Source organism: Suncus etruscus, chromosome 5 (assembly GCF_024139225.1).
Source record: "Suncus etruscus isolate mSunEtr1 chromosome 5, mSunEtr1.pri.cur, whole genome shotgun sequence".
NCBI classification, from domain to species: domain Eukaryota; kingdom Metazoa; phylum Chordata; class Mammalia; order Eulipotyphla; family Soricidae; genus Suncus; species Suncus etruscus.
In genome coordinates, this window is record NC_064852.1 from 129,546,626 (window position 1) to 129,567,262 (window position 20,637).

At 35.8% G+C, this 20,637-nt stretch overlaps 1 protein-coding gene across 1 annotated transcript in view; it reads right to left on the reverse strand.

The window, feature by feature from the left end:
• Positions 1 to 6,045: 6,045 nt before the first annotated feature.
• PMS1 (PMS1 homolog 1, mismatch repair system component) overlaps positions 6,046 to 20,637 on the reverse strand; it is a 68,626-nt gene continuing 54,034 nt past the window's right edge. Inside the window, exons 10-13 of the mRNA XM_049773182.1 lie at positions 17,026 to 17,511; positions 15,288 to 15,418; positions 8,635 to 8,795; positions 6,046 to 6,330 (exon numbers count right to left, since the gene is read on the reverse strand). Of these exons, the coding sequence (XP_049629139.1) occupies positions 6,166 to 6,330; positions 8,635 to 8,795; positions 15,288 to 15,418; positions 17,026 to 17,511 (943 nt within the window). The 3' untranslated portion in view covers positions 6,046 to 6,165. The remainder of the gene's footprint in view (positions 6,331 to 8,634; positions 8,796 to 15,287; positions 15,419 to 17,025; positions 17,512 to 20,637) is intronic.

Here is a 20,637-nt window from a genome sequence, read left to right on the forward strand (position 1 = left end):
CCATAACTGATGATGGGCATTTTACAGAATATTCTCTCTCCAACCTATTAAATAAAAATGGGCTCAATTTAAAAAAGCATATATGGCCTTTGCAAAAAGGATAGAGAGCCATAAACGATTAATAATTATGAGTGACTTTCAGCATACATTTGGATTTAAAATGGATCTGTATTCTATTTTAAGAACCCAGCGTTGGTCAAAAGATCATGTACATTCATGTTAACCCAACTGCGGTTCTTGAATCAACATCAGTATCATCAGGTAACATTCTAAAAAATCAGAACACCAGACCCAGTGTTCAGATGTGTTCAGACCCAGTGTTCAGGTGGTCAGAGGAATCTGACCAGAGACCCAGGGGACTCACATGCACATTAAAGTCTGAAGAGAGCTGATTCAGACTCATACCCTAAGGCATCCTCAAATATGTCATCTGTAGAAATTTAAGGAACACGAAGCCGCCTTCTTCCGGAAATGAGAATCATATATTTAGTTTTTGGTCTTAAATGGAAGAGATAGTAAACACTTAATTATTCCTGTAACATATTATATGAATTAGAAACAGTACTAAAGGGATCTAGTTTTTATCTGGGATCATTATCCATGTGAAAAAAATCTCTGATCTCTAAATTTATTTATTTATTTATTTGTATTTTGGGCCACATCTGTTGAAGCTCAGGAGTTACTCCTGGCTATGCACTCAGAAATTGCTCCTGGCTTGGGGGACCATATGGGACACCTGGGGGGTCGAACCGAGGTCCGGCCTAGGGTAGTGCTTGCAAGGCAGACACCTTACCTCTTGCGCCACCAATCTAGCTCCTCTAAATTTATTTTTATATAAAGGAAAAAAGATAAAAAAAGTAAAAAGATTTTCAAAACAGAAAATAAGTACCATATACATATAATATATATTTGGAAGACCATTTATGTGTAAGACTCATGAGAGTATTTTTTGCTATGAAAAATTATGACTTAAAATATTTGGGGGCACTGTCTTGTCCCTTGACTTTTTGTCATTTACTAATATATTTAGATAAAATAAAAGCAAGTTTTAAAATAAAATGTCATTTTAAGAGCCATAATAAACTTTTGACAACGTACCATTTTCTTCAAAAAATACGTTCAATCCATTCACAATGTCCTGTCTGTTTCTTCTTAACTCACCACTCATTTCTATGATCTAAATTATAAGACATAATTAAAATGCCTAAGAGAAAGTTCTTAGAAGTCTTCTTAGAAGTCAAATTAAATATTGACCTAATTTTGGAGATAATAGACTGTAGTGGTCGAAAGTGTAGCTTGTACTAGCTTAATGAAAAATAAGAATTCAAAACCTGTTTAGCATTAATTAGCCTTAAGTAATTGGATGTAAATATTAGTTAAAATGTGCACTTGTATATTTAAATTTTAATAAAGATATTCACATAAGGAACAACTAGAACCTTTAGGTTTGTTTTAAAGAAACCACAGATAAGAACTCTTTCTAAAATAAGAACGATTTTCCTAATCTATAAGAAAATCAACATGACTAAATCTTCGTGCAGGAAAAAAATAACCAGTGACCATCCATTAAAATTCTAATCTGTTATCACCATAAATTAGTCAAAATTGAGACTAATTTTCTACTTTAATTCTATTTCAGCACAATCTCAGAAAATCTAAAGTGAAACCCAGGTTTTAAATTCTTTTTTGGTTTCTGGGTCACACCTGGCAGTGCTCAGCGATTATTCCTGGCTCTATGCTCAGAAATTGCTCCTGGCAGGCTCCGGGGATCATATGGGATGCTGGGATTCAAACCACCATCCTTCTGCAATCAAGGCAAACGCTCTACCTACATGCTATCTCTCTGGCACACTCTTCACCACTTTGTTACTTAACTTCAAAATTAGGTCAATGTTGAATTTGACTTCTAGATTTTCAGAATAAAACAGATTTCACATCAAGGCATTGGAAGCCTCGACAACTGCGGGACAGATTTTATCTATTCATTACTATAGAAACCTATTTGTTTGGTTCATTCTCACTGTCCAAATTCTCAAGGAGCCTGCTAACTTGCTGCTGTTTTAACTTGGCTAAAGAGCCAATATATTAAATACTTTTCAGCTTAAATAATGATTTTCCAAAATCCTTAGGATAAAAGTTCTCAAATCTTAGGAGACTTGAGATCCTTTAAGATGAAGCATATTAGTCTCATCTCCATTCACACCTCAAGACTCACTGATGCATATTGGAATGGCTTGCACTGGCAAACAACTATTCCCCTGCCTGAAAGGCTCTTCATTTCTTTCTTCTTCCCAGATTATTCTTCATCCAACCTTAAGATAATGCTCCATTCCATTCTTAAGATACTGAACTATTTCAACTTTGGGTTACTACTCTATTCCTCCTAAGGTTTTTTTAGTTAGGAGTGGGTGGCACTTTCTGCTTCCACACCATAAACTGTATATCCTCACTATGTTTAGGAGAACAGTGCAGAATTTTTTCTCTCCTAGAAGGCAAAGAATGCATTTTCTCAGTATTTTGTACTCCGCACTTGAGTGGCCAGAGTGATAGCACAGTGGGTAAGGCATTTGCCTTGCATCTGGCCAACCTGGGTCTGATCCCTGGCACCCCATATGGTCTCTTGAGTCTGACAGAGTAATTTCCAAGCACAGGGCCAAGTGCTGCTGTCGTGATTAAAAAACAAAACAAAACAAAAAACAGGGTTCCAGTACTTGCCTCTCAGTCAAACCTGGTTCAAAGTCTAGTACCACCTGAAATGGCATTCCACAACATCCAGCAAAGCTAAAAGTAGACTTGAAGTAACCCCCACCTCCAAATAAAAGTAAAACTAGAGATGATGGATGGAAGTAATCAGTTCACAATATGTAAGAGAACCATTCTGCTATAAACCTTAAACTTTGCAGTGATGTGTTTGAATGGTATCACAATACATGGGAAACTAGAAAAGATTTTTAATATAGTGATTTTAAAAGGAGTAATTTGAAAAAGCATGGCAAAAACAGGCAGAGGAGGGGCTGGAGCAATAGTACAGCAGGTAGATAATTTGCCTTGCAGGCTGCCAACCCTAGTTTGAACCCCAGGATCTCATCTGGTCTCTTGAGCCTTCCAGGAGTAATTTTTGAGTACAGAGCCAGGAGTAACCTGAGTGCCACCAGGTGTGCCCCAAGACTTAAATAAATAAATAAACAGAATGGGCAGAGATCAAATAGATATTTTATCAGAAGACTGGGATTGCTCAAGCTTACAAGATTCCCATTGCTTACCATGAAGAAAATTCAACTCAGTTAATTATGATCAACACCCGTTAGAATGGGGTTTCTAATCTTACATAGATTAGAAACCAGTGTTGGTCAAAATGTGGAGAAAAGGTAACCTTACATTGATGGTATGAACTAAAAGTTGTAAAGCACAAATTGAACAACATGCTTACAAATAGTTATCATCTGAGTGAATTTTTATTTGCCTGAATAGCAATATTATTTTTCTTTCAGTGCTGAACGTGGTGTTCTTTGGTTTGTGTCACACCTTGGCAATGCTCAGAACATACTACTGGCGGGCTTAGGATACCATATGAGGTGCCAGGGACCGACCATGGCTCAGAGCTGTGCAAGGAAAGAGCACAACCTACAATACTATCTCTCCAGCCCCTGAACTTAAGCTGCCTTTTGGTAATATTAACATGTCAGGTGGAGCTAAGATCAGGAATTTCAAGGTTCTATTTTGTGTTCAGTGAAACCAGTTGAATTAGATGGCCTCAGGGATTCTTGAACTGTGAATCCAGGAATTTGTTTGCCAGAGGCATTGTCAAATGGTCCGATTCCAAGAACTAGTTAAAAACATCTCAAAACTTAAAAATGAATGATTTTTTAATTAAATGTCTTTGTTTTTAATGAATTGATGGTTCAACATGTTGGTGCCGGATCTACACTTGTTTTAGTTAAATGGGGACGTGGCGGGTGTGGATCCCCAAGGCCTAAAATAAAAGTAAAAAACTGGGTAAAAATCACCCTGAATTAGAGCTAAAAAAAAGATGCAAGCGTCTCCATTTGAATTTAACGAACACAGATGTTAAGTAGCTGAAACCTCACTGCAACTGCTGAACCATAGGGGATCCCTTAGGGGAAAATGAAGAGGCCTGGGGCCTGGAGCCTCAATATTGCAGAATTTTGCCTCCAGCCTCCCACGAACCAAGGCAAAGGGTCTCAAACACTGTAGGGGGATCTAGTCCTCCTAGCCCGCCTCCCCCAAGACCCCCACCCCAAATCCCAATACCAGGTGTTGGAGGGCTTGCCTTTCCCGCTCATCTCACCCGTAATGCCCCGCGACGGTTTCCTATTCTGTAGCTTCGTACCGTTATCTCCATCCTGGGGGCCAGGCCTCACCATCACCAGCGCCCAGTGCAGCCATCGTGGCCTTTGAGGCTTCTGCTGTAGCAAGGCATTGTGGGAGGACAGCCTGAGAAGCAGGGGTGGGGCCTCCAACGTAGGAGGCATGGCCACGGGATGGCCCCACCCACTCCCACCATCCAACAAAGTCTTTGTTGCCCCAAATCTATCTATTAAAGAGGCATTCTATCCAGTGGCACCAGGGGGTGTTTCAGGCTTTTCTTTTTCTCCCCCAAAGTCAATTGCCTTGGTCTTCATTCTGAGAACAGCAGTCACTAGTGATTAAAAACACTAGGTCTGGATGGTCCTAATGCTATCTATAAACCTAAAATTGCTCATTTAGATTACACAATGTAAGCACATAGTGTATCTAGCAAATAAGTGATAAATATCTTCAGTTATTACTTTCTAATGATTTGGCAGAATCCAGGACTGGAAAGAATACACTAAATAAATTTATTCATCTTTGTGGAATATAAACAGTCGAAAATGATCCGAATTTTTGTTAGGAAGGTAATACTGCATATAGCATTAGTCTATCTTTAGGCTTCTTCAATTTACCCACAGCATGGAAAATGATTCTGAGGGGCCACATTTTTAAAGGGGAAAATGTTACAAAAAGGAAGAAGACAGGAAGAAATTGAGGGAAGGAGGGAGGGAAAATATGGGAAACAACAATGTTCTGGTAACGCTTTTCTTTTTCTTCTTATAACACTTCTTAACTGTGACCTTAACACCCCAGAGAAAAATGAAGATTTCCAAAGTTATACTTTCTTTAAAATTTCTTTGTCTCATTTACTTTAGTTAAGAATGACTACTGTCAAATATGCCAGTTGAATCTGTGTGTTGTACCATCTCTTCAGGCACAGGACACCCCTAATGGTTTGGGTCCTACTGCCATAACAAAATACTAGATTGATGACTTAAACCAATATTCTTCAAAGTTTTTTCACCTGTAGATGGCACCTGTCTCTATACGGTTCATGAAGTAGCAGTTAGAAACACTGATTTTTAACCTTTCTAAATCTACAGACTAGATATCAGTCTATGGACTAGCAATTGCAGATCACCCCCTTAAGACTTATTTGATCTCATTTCCAGAGACTTAAAGTTCAAGATAAAGGCACCAAAATGGAGAGCTCCCCTCCTAGATTAGGAAAACCACCTTATTTTCCTCACAGGAGGTAGGGTAGTGGGAAAATTGAACAAGCACTCTCTCTAATGTCTCTATAAGAGCACTTATACCACCAAGAGTCCTAGTCATTATTATGATGTTATGTAAACCTAACTAGCCCCTCCAAAACCTATCTCCCTAATACTATCCTGCTACCCTCCAGGTCATATGAGGCAGCAAATAAACCACCCAAGATACTAGATACTTTCCAAATGGAGTTAAAAATAATAATGAAGGCAGTTTCTATTTTTTGTTGTTTTTTGGCCACACCTGGTGATGCTCAGGGGTCACTCCTGGCTATGTGCTCAGAAACCGCTACTGGCTTGGGGGACCATATGGGATGTCAGAGGATCAAACCACAGTACCTCCTGGTTAGCGTACAAGGCAAATGCACTACTGCTGCACCACAGCCCCGGCCCCTGAAGGCACTTTCTTAAGTGAAAACTGAAGTTTTATATATTTCGTAAATTTTTCTCAATACACAAGTTAATAAGTTTTCATTTATAAAACCAATTATTAAGTACATGCTAGTACAAAGATGGCTTAAAAATGGAACATTATTTTCTGAACAAATACATTTCAATAATGATTTTCTTAAACATTTCATCATGGTAATTCTGGAAGATGAGTTAAATGATGAAAAAATGGGCGTCCATGAACACATTTTTTCATTTCATTTCCAAATTGTTGCTTCATTCTGTTGATAATATCTTGGATATCATCTTTTGAAAGATGCATGGGTAGCTGTCTAGCTAGACGAACTGCTTCTCCCTGTCAAGACAAAAACATAAATTTTTATGAAATAAGTCCTGGAAACTGAAGACAAGAATTCTTGGAAGACAAAAGATTGATATTTTTGTTACTAATTTGTTCAACAAATATTAGTATTATTAATTTCTCTTCTAAGTTTTAGGAATACAGTGGGCAATATGACTGACAAGAATATTGCTCTGAGAATAAAGATTACTATGGTACAGTTAAATAGAAAGGTAAAATAGACATGATTTCAGTGACTACAAAGATACAAGTTTAGACTCGGCAACATACTAACAGAAAAAGTATCCTTGGGGACCAGAGTGGTAGCATAGTGGTAGGGAATTTGCCTTGCATGCAGCTGACCCAGGATGGATGCAGGTTCGATCCCTGGCACATATATGGGTCCCCAAACCATTTCTGAGAACAGAGCCAAGAGTATCCTCTGAGTGCTGCTGGGTGTGACCCCCCCCAAAAAAAAAAAAAGAAAAGAAAAGAAAAAGTATCCTTGAATTTTATTCCTTGATTAGTCTTCTTAGTTTTGGTCACTTTTTCTGTACTCAATATCCACAAAGCTTTGTAAGCCCCTTCACTCTCAAGCAAATAACCTATATTCCTTCAAGTCATATGTGACTTAGCTTTACCTCAAAACATTTGAACAGTCATTTTCCCATCCTTCTTCAGAGAGGTTTCTCCTTTCTTAAGCTTGCTGATATAATCCTCTCTCCCAGCATCTTTACAGGGAAAGTGGTCTCAGGTGCATTGGGTGGTGTTAAAAAAGGACAGAACTAAATATCCAAGCCAAAGGCAACAACAATGAAATAAAGAGACCCAAGCTTTAACAATCTAAACTTAAAGTGGGCCTATTATACTTGCAGACTGAGGAGCAGGGGTGATATGGAATGGACTCTGGGAATGAACATTGGTGGAGGGAGGAACACTGATGGTGGTATTGGCCCTGATAGAATGTAAGACTGAAACTCTATGAAACAACTATGAAGGACTTTGTAAATCACAATGATTGCAATAAAAATGTGTCAGAAAACATCCAGTAACTAGAAAGACTTAAGTATCACTTTAAGTCACTACCATGAATTACAAAAAGGCACAAGAAAATGAAAAACTATGTTATTAGATAGAATTTAACATTGTTAAAATGCTACCCCTACCCAGTCTTTAAAAATTTTTTTGTTTCTTTTGTCTACCTAAAATCTTCTAAAGAGATTCAATACAATCTCCATCAAAATTCCACTTAAGGACAGAAAAAAAGCTACTAAAATCTGTATGGAATCAAAAAAAAAAAAAAAAAGTCCTGAATAGACAAAAGTAATTCAAATTAAATAAAATGGGAAAAATCATATTCCCTGGCTATATTTTATACTATAAAGTTATAGAAATCACTATGTGGTACTGAAATAAAGGAAGATGCACAGACTAATTGTTGTTTAAAATTAAAACAACAAAGTTATAACCTTATTTTTTTTAGTAACTTAAGATTAATATCTAAAAACAGAAATGTTTTCTATAGATTGAATATCTGACAGTAATTAGGTGGTCTTTTATTGCAAAAGATGTAGAAAAAAAACAGCAAAATACGAAATACATCTGTTAAAAATGCTCAACAAACTATCAACTAGTCTCTATATTTCTGATGTTAAATTTAAGTTCTTACAAATTTATTCGTTGCTTTTATAAAGATTATAAATTTAGAAGACTGATTACAACAGTGATAGAACAGAACTTCTAGAACCATAAAGAATAACCCTCTCCTAGCCTTTGCCCTATGAAAAGAAAGCCACTTCAGCATATGCTATTGAATAACTTGCAAAACTAATGAATTAAAACCCCATCTTATATTCCTTTGAATTTTGAAGAGATCATGGGCTAAAATCTCAATAGTCCTTTTAAGCAGGCATTTTGTACAGAGGTTGAATAATTTAGAAATTCCTTCTTAAAAAAAATAAGGAAATTTGGTGAAGCTGTCTCATTCACAAGGTTTTCCCTTAATATTTAACCAAGAAAATATGTCTTTGTTTTTCTTTTCTGGGGCTGGAAATCAAACCCAAGGTCAAACATATACAAGGTAAGTGCTCTGCTATTGAGCTACTTCCCTGGCCCTCAAGAAATAACGTTTAAAGGATTTATGACAGTTTACAACAACCAGTCTATGATGTTAAACTTTTGAAGTTTTCCTTTTCTTTTTATAATACTTCCTTCCTGCAAATAAATATCAGAATTTATAGGAACTGATTACTAATTTAAAATCATTTGATACTTAAACAAGTATCTTAAAATCTAACCAACTTAACCAATAATGCTTACCTCTAGATAACTTAAAACTTTGCGAGGTCTACATTCATAAACTTCCTTTGCATTATTGTTTAATATAGCATTAAGAATTTCTTTTAAGTCCATTACTCCATAGAATGGGAGACAATTAGCCATTCCTTCTACTTCCAAGTAGTTTTCAGTGATGGAAGCTCCTAAAAGAAAAACACACATAAATATATATATGAAATTATTAAACTGTATTCCAGAAAATATCTATTAAGCACAAAATCACTGTTAAAATATTTAGTAGAGTACTATTAATATTTATATAATCAAAAAATGTTTTGTTCCTGAATGAGGAACAAATAATGATTTCCCCAAAGATTTCACATTCACATTGTCATGAGTACTCATTGACCACATGAGTTTTAAATTTTTAAATTTAATCTCAGTTAATACTGTTCTGTTCTCTACATTTGTTTAGAATTTTTTTTTTTTTACTTTGGAGAGAAAGTAGAGTCCCATGATATTTATTAAAATAAAACTGGTTTAAGTGTTTTAACAACTGCTTTAACAACTGTTGCTGTTCAAACTCTATCCTACTTTATTTCATACAGGCTTAGATTTCTGTGATTTTAACTTATAAATTATAAAAATATACAGAAAGTAATATATTTTCCCAGTTTTATAAAAACATAATTGAAATGCAACACAGTGTAAGTTTAAGGTATACAAAATATTGATTTGACAGTTAAATATGCAAAGACTAACTTCACAGCAAGTAAATTATTAAAGTATTATTCATTTGAAGAAAAGAAATGTTTATCTAAATATTTTTCGAGAACAATATTTATAGCTGACATAGTCATCATTTAAAATACTTAAAAAATTAACAATTAAAATAGAGCTAGAAACTAGCAAGTGCTTTAGATATATAATTGAGTAAAACAGCCATACTAGCATAACTTCAATCATAAAATTTACAATCTTAGAAAGCACCTTATGATTTTGGAAAATAGTAGAGATTTGTCTTTTTTTTTAACCGTATAACAGTATTTTAGTATATATGTTGCCAAAGCTAGCACAGCATGTAACAATATTTTTAAAATTAAAGTCCACATTATTATCTATAAAAAAGAAAACAAACATCTTGTGCTGGCAAAGAGGTACTATAAACATGAATAAAAAGAACTACACAGTCCTCAAAATTTCAGATCCTGAGATGTCAAGGGTCTTAGAAAAACAAAATAGTATAGAGCAGTCGTTTATTAATGTACTTCCCAAGAAATAGAGGATAATGTGAAAAAAAATACAAAATCAAGAATTATGGTGAAGAATTCATGGAGCTTGATGAAATAAGACAAAATGAGTTTGAGCAATGAGGGCAACTCCTGTGGTTTTAAAACAGATTAGATCAGCAAAAAGAAGCTTAATATTTGAGTGTCCATCTTTTTGCATTTAAATAGTTAAAAAAACTTGGGCCAGAGAGATAGCATGGAGGTAGGGCATTTGCCCTGCATGCAGAAGGACAGTGGTTTGAATCCCAGCATCCCATATGGTCTCCCGAGTCTGCCGGGTACAATTTCTGAGTGTAGAGCCAGGAGTAACCCCTGAGCGCTGCTGAGTGTGACCCAAAAACAGAAACAAACAAAAAAACCAAAAACATCAAAAAAACCAAATAGTTAAAAAAAACTAAAAAATATCAGGTTAAGAGATTCACTAGGGGGATGGGCAGGAGGAAACTAGAGACATTGGTGGCAGGAAATGTGCATTGGTGAAGGGTGATGTACACTATATGACTGAAACTCAAATATACAAACAATTGTATATGATCAGCCTTGTAACCATGGTGTTTAAATACATTTTTTAAAAAAGAAAATTTCAATATTGTTTATCCTGTATCTTTTGTTGTGGGCCAAAATGAGTAGGGTGTTTGCCTTGCATGCAGCCACCCCAGGTTCAACCCCCAACAACCCATAAGGTTCCCCCAAGAGCTTCCTGAGCACAGAGGCAGAAGTAAGCCATAGTCAGGTATGACTCTAAAACAAAACATAAATAAATAATATGCTTAGATTGAAAAAGGCTACTGACTAGATTTGCCCTACAAAATGATACACATTTTACAGAATTACTTGTCTATGAAGTTCATTTGTTACTAGCCAAGAAAGTATTTGGCAAGTAATGAGGAAATTGAGCAATGTTTTAATCCCTGTGCTTGCAAAATTCAGATGGAAAATTTAAGAGACATTTGGAACCATGTAACAATAAACGTTCACGAAGTTTCCATAAAGTTCTATGGAATGCTTCCAAACATGAAGGGAAAGTACTTGAAATAAAAATTGGTTTGACAAGTTTTCACTTCCTAAAATATGGAACATAATTGATGTGGAGTATAAAGCTGTTCTATTAATAAGTCAAGAGCATCAAATTGGGGAAGGGGATGACTTCCCAAAACAGGGCCACCCTCGTGAGGGGTGACATGTAGCACCAGGGATAAAATCCACAGCCTCATGAATACCAACCACGCATTCCAATCCTTTCCATTATTCCTGTTTCAGTCTTTTTCCCTCAAAATCAGGTTCTTCCTCTTTCATTGATGAAGCTTTGTGGTAACTGAAAAGTTGGTGATACCAAAAAACTTTCATAATGAAAAGGAAATGATCTTTAAGAAAACAGGATACAGACTCTGGAGTGGATTCAGTAGAACATCTCATGCCTCCCAAGCACAAGATCCTGGGTTTGGTTCCCAGCCCTTCAAATAAAGGGTATGAAGATTGATGAAGGAACAAAAGGTCCAAAGAAAATAGCAACAGTTAAGTTCTTCTGTTATTGACAAAAAAATAATATATATACTGATTATAACTATGTTAATGACAGCTAAATCAATCTAAATAATTGTTTATTCAATAATATTTTACAAACATTCTCTAAGAACTGTGGACAGAAAATGCAGACAAAAACTTTTTCTTGCAACTACCTTCTCTATTTTTTTTAATACCTTCTCTATTTTTTTTAATTTGAAGTTTTTTGTTTTGGGTTACATTTGGTGATGCTGAGAGGTTACTCCTGACTCTGTGCTCCTGATGGTGTTTAGGAGACTGTATGGGATGCCAGGGACCAAACTCAGGCCAGTCGCATGCAAAGCAAGCACCTTAACTGTTGTAACAAATATCTTTCTGGCTCAACAATTACATCTTCTTTCATACAAAATAAAAGGGGGGAATTTCCTATCAAAATCACATAACTAGGAAACAGACTAAGAAAAAAATATCTTGCTACACACTTCTGAATACACACAACTCTTCCTTCATACTTCAAATAAATTAAAAAGGAGTCCTGATGAAGATTTTCCCACAGCATTAAAAGAAATGACCACAAGTCAGTTCAAGAGAGAAACCAAGGATGGAATGATGAGAAAATAAGAAAATATTGAATACCTACTATTATCAAGTGCAATGGTGATAGTAATATATATCCTTCATTTTGTGTTCACCACTATTTTTTGAAATAAATATCTTCATTTATATCAAATTATAACAAATTAGTTAAGATCTAGGTTATAAAGGCATACTGCTTAGGTTCAAATGCCCTACCCACTGTGCTATTGCTCCAGCCCATCGACCATTAACTCTTTCCCATAAACATACCTTTTCTTTGCTTTGATGATTATTTGTAAGATGGGGCACAATAATAGAACCAGTTTCATATGAACTGCATGTAAGTATTAGTATCAATAAGGGAGCACAGACAAACTTGTTTTCCTAAGAATACTTTGTTTGTAAATGAAAGAAATGAAATTTGTACTGCTTTTATTTTGGAATCAAGGTGTGAGTAAGAATATTATCCTTCTATCTGCGAGTCAGTGAAATTACTTAAAATCTAGAATACTAAAAGCATTTTTAGTAATGCACACTTCCATGCTTTTCCCCTGCTTTCACATCTCAGTAAAAAAATTTTTTTAAAAACTTTAAAACTATTTTGGTTGGATTTAGTTTTTCTATACACTGGTCTTTATTAGTGGAGATAATGGAATCATTCTTCCTTGTCCCATTGTTTCCTTGGCCACTAGATTAAAACGGAAAGAAGTAAGGAAGACCAGCCTCGGAAGCCTGAAGAGAGGGCAGTTTAAGTATGGAAACTATGAAAGAATAGAGAATGGGCCGGCCAGGAAAGCGAAAATTTCCTAGACAAATAAATTTTCTGTTTTTCTTCCCTGTCCATTAACTTTCCATACTAGGCAAATGTTTACTAAGTCTTTGTTGAAATCCATGGAATAATTACATTCTTCAAATAGTAGCAGTGCTGATATCACACATAATTTGGTAAAACAAACTTTCTTCCACCTGCTTTTGATAAAAAACTTTCCCCAAAATTTAGCATAACTACCCAGAGTCACCATCTATACCAGTGGTCCTCAAACTACGGCCCCAATAGCCACAAATTGTATTTGTTTCTTCACATCAAAATAAGATATATGGAATGTACATAGAAATTTGTTCAGTATTTTTGTTTTTACTATAGTCCGGCCCTCCAACGGTCTGAGGGACAATGAACTGGCCCCCTTTTTAAAAAGTTTGAGGAACACTGGTCTAGACTGGGGTTGAAAATATACATAATTAACAAATACAATTTTAAAAGTAGTGATAAATGTATATACTGACATTTTTACTGACATAAGAAATATTTCAAGAAAATGAAAAATCATGCTTGTTAAGTGCTTGGATCAGAAATATCAAATACACACAAAGCATAAAGATCCTACAGGGGAACTAATTTGGAATTTTTGTGGCAGTCCAGTTTGATTCCAGTATGATGTATAAGCAAATAAATGGCACAAGATATGATATGGGAAATAGATGAGTCAATTCTACTCATCTTTGCATATTATCATAAGGGAGTTGATTTTTAATAGATAATACCAATACTATAGTGAAAGCAGTTCATTTTGCACCAGCATTCTTGCTGAAAACCATACAAAATAAAAACAAAGGATTAATCTGAAAGCTTAAGATAAAACATCGTATTATTAAAAAGCTAATATTTTTGATTTATAAAAGTTACAGGGGGGCTGAAGATATAGTACAATGGGTGGGGTGTTTGCCTTGCATGAGAGTGACCTTGATTCAATCCCTGGCATCCCATATGGCCCCTTGCAAGGTTAGGAATGATTCCTGAGCTCAGAGCCAAGAGTAAGCCCTGAATGTTCCCTGCAAAAAAAACAAAACATTAAACGTTGTATAAGTACCTGTAGAGTACAATAATGTAAATTTTGGAAGAATGTCTTAGAAAGTGGCACAAGGTAGGTTTTTTGTTTCTAGCTTGAGGGCAGAACATGCTCAACATGGAAAGGCTGAAACTTCAGTTGACTGGCAGAGAGAGCTCTACAGACTGGAATGTTAGTTTTGCATGTCTGAGGACTGAGAACCTTGGAAATACATATTTACTGCCTCCAAAACCCACACCCACACCCCCGCCCCCAGGACTGGGATCCCTGGAAATGCATGCTTACTCCTGACCATTGCAGGATATGCCCACTCACCAGAAACAAAACAAGAACTCCAGTTGAAAACTTATATCTTCCTGACTGACTGTCAAACGTAGAAGAATCTACAACAACTATCACATTTGAGTTAAGCTGGTAAATCCAGATATGTATTAAGAGAAAAAAAGAAACACTATGCAGCAAGGTTAGTGGCAAGTTATAATTAATCTTGTTCATAAATTATAGGTGACAGTTTTACTAGTCCCTAAATGCTGGTGCACAGAGCAGAGAAAAAGCATCTCAAAAATAGATTAGAAATTTTAGTTTCAACCCAAGACACAAACTTTATAATTAAGTCTGAATTAATATCTTAAAAAAAATAATAAAAGGAATAGGGCCAGAGAGACAATAACAAGTAAGGTACTTTTTGCCTTGCAAGTGGGAGACCCAGGTTCAATACCTAGTATCCCATATGGTTCCCTAAGCACCACCAGGAGTGATTCCTAAATGTAGATTCAAGAGTCATTCCTGAGCATCGCCAGGTGTGGCCCCCTAACAAAATTTAAAAAATTTAAAAATAAAATAAAAAGCAAAAATTCCCCCCCAAGAATTAAAACAAAATCCAAAGGTAGAATATATAAAATAAATGGAAATACTTTTTCAAAGGAAAGATCTCTCACAGATAAGACCTATGGTTTTTGCGCAACACCCTGCTGTACTAAGGGACCACTTCTGGCTATGCTCAGAGGACCAATGCTGGATACTAAACCCCAGCTCAGCCAGGTACAAAACAAATGCCCTATGTCACTGGCTCAAAGATGTCTATATTTGTTAAAAAGTTTCTATATTCTATATATTCATTTGTTTCACCATCTAAAGGCATATTTAATAATTGAGGAAAATTTAGTTTGAATGTTGACAAAGTATAGTAAAAATTACTATAAAAATAAGTTATAAAAATGATAATGAAAGGAAATGGACTGAACTATTTAACACAGAGGTTTACATTTTGAAATATATGACTTTCCACACAACTGACACTGGACTTTTCCCCCTATCTTTTTGGTAGTGTTGGTTTTGTTCAGAGATATATAATGCTTGGAATTTGAACCAGGATCACAGTCACAAGTGCCTTATCTACTATACTATCTCTCTGATCTGACACTGTGCTTCAGATGAATATTAAATATTTGATAATGAATATTAAACCACATTAACATACCTGGAATCAATTTTATTTTGAAACCATTTGCTGTCAGACGAGGATCTGAGAGGTAAGTTGGTACTCCAAATCTTTGGTCATCTGTTCTCATTTTATGTAAAATTTCTAAATAATGAGATCCATTAAAAAGACTGAAAAAAAATTATGATCCTTTAACTTGAAACTGATTAAAAATATATTAAATCAAATGCACAACATATCTATATATAAAACAAATAGAAGAAAATAAAATAAGGATCTAATGGTAAAAAGTTAATCCAACAGTCATTTAAAGGCATCTACTGTGTTAATACAAACAGTTACCATTTCTAAATAAATGGATGAAGATAAAAGGTAATTTTTAAAAAGAACAGTATAGGACTCTTCATACAGAGGAAAGAGCATGGGAGAATAATCACTAGTCAAAGAGATCACAGCTGAGAATTCCTTACCCTGAGAATTTTGTCCCTCACCTAGATCCAATAAGCTAAATGAGCTCTAAAGAAAATTAAACTAGAGAACTCCAAGGCACAGAAGAAATTTACATTCAAAGAAACCCCCTCATTAAGACTTAAATTGATCTATCAAAAGATAACCAACAGGACAGAAGAGAATGGTTGGACATAGCAAACAGCTGGATGAAATAAACATCCCAACAAGAATACTTTATCAGGGACAGAGATAGTACAGGGAGTAAGGTATTAGCCTGGGCACCATATTTAAGCCCTTGAACACGGTCAGGAGTGATCCTTGATTACAGAGCCAGAGTAACCCCAAAGCACATTAGGATGTGAACCGTCCCCCCAAATCAACCCAATCAGGAAAAAAAATATGTCCAGACAAATGATCAAAAAAGCAGATAGAGCTTTTTCTACAGAACTTTAAAAGAAATTCATGACAAACCAATTTTGCAAGAAGCACTAACAGGTGTTTTAAAAGGTAAAGAACCTACTTGGAAGAAGAAACTAAACACATTAAAAAGAGAAGAGGTATTCTATACTTTTCATAAAGTTGTGAGGTTCTAGTTACCTCTGTTTATTTGTGACCTCTAAGTATGCTTGCCTTGAGATTAACATGGATAGATCCCACTCTCCTTAACCTTGCCGCTGAGCCTTATTATATACATTGTACCTAACTCTCCAGTATCCTATCTGATACCCTGAGCCACACCATGAGTGATTTCGAGTAACCTTCAGCACTGTCAGATGTAGTCTCCAAACCAAAATCAAAATCAAGAAACAATATAGTCAATGATAACAAACCCTGGGAATCTGCCTCTAGAACTAGATTCACTAAGAATGTGCGGTAGGTGTGAGAAGAGCCTAGAGACAGTAATGGAGGTAGAATTATTGATACTCTGGAGTGTAGCAACATAAAATTCAGTCTTGTAAATTCAGATATCTAAATAAAATATGAATAATATAAAACATGTTTGTCCCTATCTCTCATCGAGTTGTTGGGAGGTTTAACAAAATTTCTATCATATAATTAATACATGCTCACAAACATTTGCTATTTTTTCTTAGTATTTTATAGATATATAAATTACTCCACATAAACTATATATCCAGAATGCATGAAAATTCTTGTGAGAAAATGAGCACAAGTTATAACTGAAGAACAGAAACCAAGTTTTAAAATGGATTTTTTAAAATACCACTTTTTCCTACAAGGAAAGGTTTTCAACTTTTTACCTTCAATTTCCCATCTAATATGGATTAATACATGTTTTCAGATAAAAGAGAAGGCTTCACTGTACCTCTCCGTTAATAAAATTGGGTTTTCCAGTGGCTCTGCCGGAAGCTTATGATTCTCCAGAAGTCTTTTGAAAAGCAAAGCTTCTTCCACTCTGTATGGATTTAATAGCATTATCTCTGTTTCGAAGGTTATAACCCAAGCATCAGGACTTTTGAGATGGTGGGCAAAGCCAAGTTCACCTTTCTCTTTTCTGTCAAATTTCTTACATTTCTCAATTTGTTTTTTCAAGTTTTCCATAGAAAAGGAAATGTGTACTATTTTAATGTTCTGGCTCTTTCTTTTTTCAGCTTGGGACTGAAGGAGTTCATTCAGTTTTGGTTGATTTGATAATAGAGTCTTCAACTTTTGTTTCTGGGCCAAATTCCATACACTGGACGGCTTGATCTTTTTCTTGCCTTCTTTTAATGGTGCTTGTGACTCCTGTTCAGTGGCTTTGTGGATTTGCTTATTGTATCGCTCCAAATCTTTAGCAGCTTTCTCTTCGTATCTATGAATAGAGGTAAGAGAACAAATAAAGACTAAATAAGGAATACAGAACCACTGAAAGTAATTTTTATACAATTAAAGCAAGAGCTGGCCTTCCAAGTCGAATAAAGATGAAGACTATTGGACTAGCCCATAGATCTAAAACTAGGATAAACTCTGAACAGAATAAAGAAAATAAACGATTTCAAAGAGGAACTGAAGATTAAACCAAAAGCAGACAAAAACTGAAACTGATTGAGCCGCTGGGAAAAGAGATCCACATTTACACAACTATTACACACAGGGAGGTCCCGGCAATCAAGGAAAGTGGCAAGAACTTGCAGTAGCCTGAGTCATCAGAACACAGAGCTCCTTGCCTCCAAACAACTGGAAACAACGGGAGAAGATCCCATGTGAGCCTGGCAGAAAACAACTGCTTAAGATTAATGAGTTAAACAGAGATGTCAGTGGCTGCCTGAGGCTGAGGAGATAGAGTCTTCGGGAAAAATTAAACAGTTTCTCCCAAACACAATGTCAAACAACAATGCCTCAGGTTCAAGTTGATCAGTCAGGAATTTAAACACCTGTTCTACGGTAAAGCTCCAGCCTAGTGTCCAGGTGCTGAGATGGATCTGGCCACACTACGGTAACTATGCACAAGCATTGCCAGCCAGGAAGTGGGACCCCTGGTAAAGGTGAGAGCACCTCCACCATAAGTGGTAAGCCTCATTTACATGTGTGAGCCCCAGTAGGTATTAGCAAGTATTACAGCCAGAGGTCTAAAAAACCTGCAGTAAGCACCATGACTGAATATGTAAACAGCCCAGAGCTGGTGTGCAATTTGCAGTGAACATCCCAGGTAGATGGGAGTGCAATTCTCAACTATCACTACAACGCCAATAGTATTGAACAAGGGAGAATAAAAGTAAACATATGCATGAGTCAATAAATACCCGAAAAACCAAACTCCACATTTCCACAAAATCAAATCAAATCCAGAATCTCCACCAATGTATTAGCCACTATTTTCATTATACAAATAGAGCCAGTCATTCTAAGGAACAGTAAGTTTAATGAATCACAATCAAAAACTATTCTGAGCAGTAGATTCTAAATTCAAAATGACCTACAAGTTAGAACTTGCACACACATAAAAATAAAAATAGATTTTTAGGAGCTGGAGCGACAGCACAGTGGTAGGGCATTTGCCTTGCACATGGCACACGGGGAGAGACCCGGGTTCAATCCCTGGCATCCCATTTGGTCCTCCCAGCCTGCCAGGTGCAATTTCTGAGCACAGATTTCTGAGCACAGAGCCAGGAGTAATTCCTGAGTGCCACTGGGTGTGCCCCCCAAAATAGGTTTTTAAGAAATACTTAAAGGAAAAGATGGCAATGTAATACAATAAAAAAATAAAATGGGAAATCCCCCATACAATGAAAAAATACAAAGGGGAAATCTCCTACATATGTTAACATTATAAAGAAAAAAGAACTAAAAGAAAGACTGAAAAAATACAATGTCTAAAATAAAATAATATACTGAGTAGATATAACAGCAGGTCCAAGAGCACCAAGAAAGAGTCACTAAACTTAAAAATGAGTAAGAAAAATTACCAAATCTGAAAAAAAAGAGAAAAAATGGTTGAACATGATTAATAAAGTAACCTAACATATATGTATCTAGAATGAAAAAATTATGTACTTAAAAATTTTTTGGCTAACAATTAGCCAACTTGGAGAAATGCAGTGTTTTACAAATGCAAGGTGATCTCCAAAACATAAGCTGAACAAATATAAAGTTAAGATATTGAAATTAAACTGAAAAAAAAAATACTTAAGTTGAAATCCTGAAAGCAAAAGAAAAAAATGATACGACATAATAAAAGGAACCCAACCACACACATAATGGCTGTAGCTTCTTATCAGAAGCAATGGAGAACAAGCAGACAGTAAAAAATAGCTTTAAGTGATAAAGAATCCATAACTCAATTATATCCAACAAAAATTTATACTTTATGCATGACCATCAAACACTATTTTCATATAAAAAAATTACAGAAATCAGTCTCTTTTCAGCTATATATTTACTATGGAACACATATCAAGACAAACCATCTACTAGATTCAATTCCTAATAAACTGCTAAGGATTAGAACTTAACTAAGCATTTCCCTGTCAATGAAAAAGAAAAAAAATCTGAAAACTTAGCAACATAACTTTATAGGTAGTGTTAAACTGGTAATCTCTATGTTCATCAACTGAAAAATGTTAAAAAATGGTATATATTTATAACTATTACACACTTAAAAAACCCTACAGATATATTACATAAAAAAGGCTGAATCACAATAAAATGTGGTTGAGTGTAAGAAGCTAGACATAAAAATACACATCAAGGCCAAGGATATGTAGTATCCTTGTATGTAGCTATCCAAGGATAAATCAAAAGACTGTAGTATAGGGCCGGGAGGTGGCGCTGGAGGTAAGGTGCCTGCCTTGCCTGCGCTAGCCTAGGACGGACCGCGGTTCGATCCCCCGGCGTCCCATATGGTCCCCCAAGAAGCCAGGAGCAACTTCTGAGCGCATAGCCAGGAGTAACCCCTGAGCGTCACAGGGTGTGGCCCAAAAAACAAAAACAAAAACAACAACAACAACAAAAAAGACTGTAATATGTACATGCTTCACATGTAGGACCCACACAACTTAACACTAGTATCACACAGTCCTTCAGGCACTACTGGGAGAGCACCCTCCCTGTAAGTGCCATATGATTTTCCACATAAGATACTCAAGTGGCAAAAGGACTGGGATGAGAGGACTCAAATGAAAGAAAACGTGGTCTTGGAACATTGGGTGTATAAATCAGTGCTTAAAATAAATAAAAATGTAAAAAGAAGAGGCTGGAGCGATAGCACAACAGTAGGACATTTGCCTTGCATGTGGCTGACCAGGGACGGACCCAGGTTCGATATCTGGCATCCCATATGGTTTCCCAAGACTGCCAGGAATAATTTCTGAGCACAGAGCCACACCCTGAGCATCACCAGGTGTGGGGACCCCCCCCACCAAAAAAAAAAAGTAAAAAGAAATTAGAAGAAAAAAAATAAGAGTAGAGTAGCTGGTAGGAACATAAAGAAACTTCATGA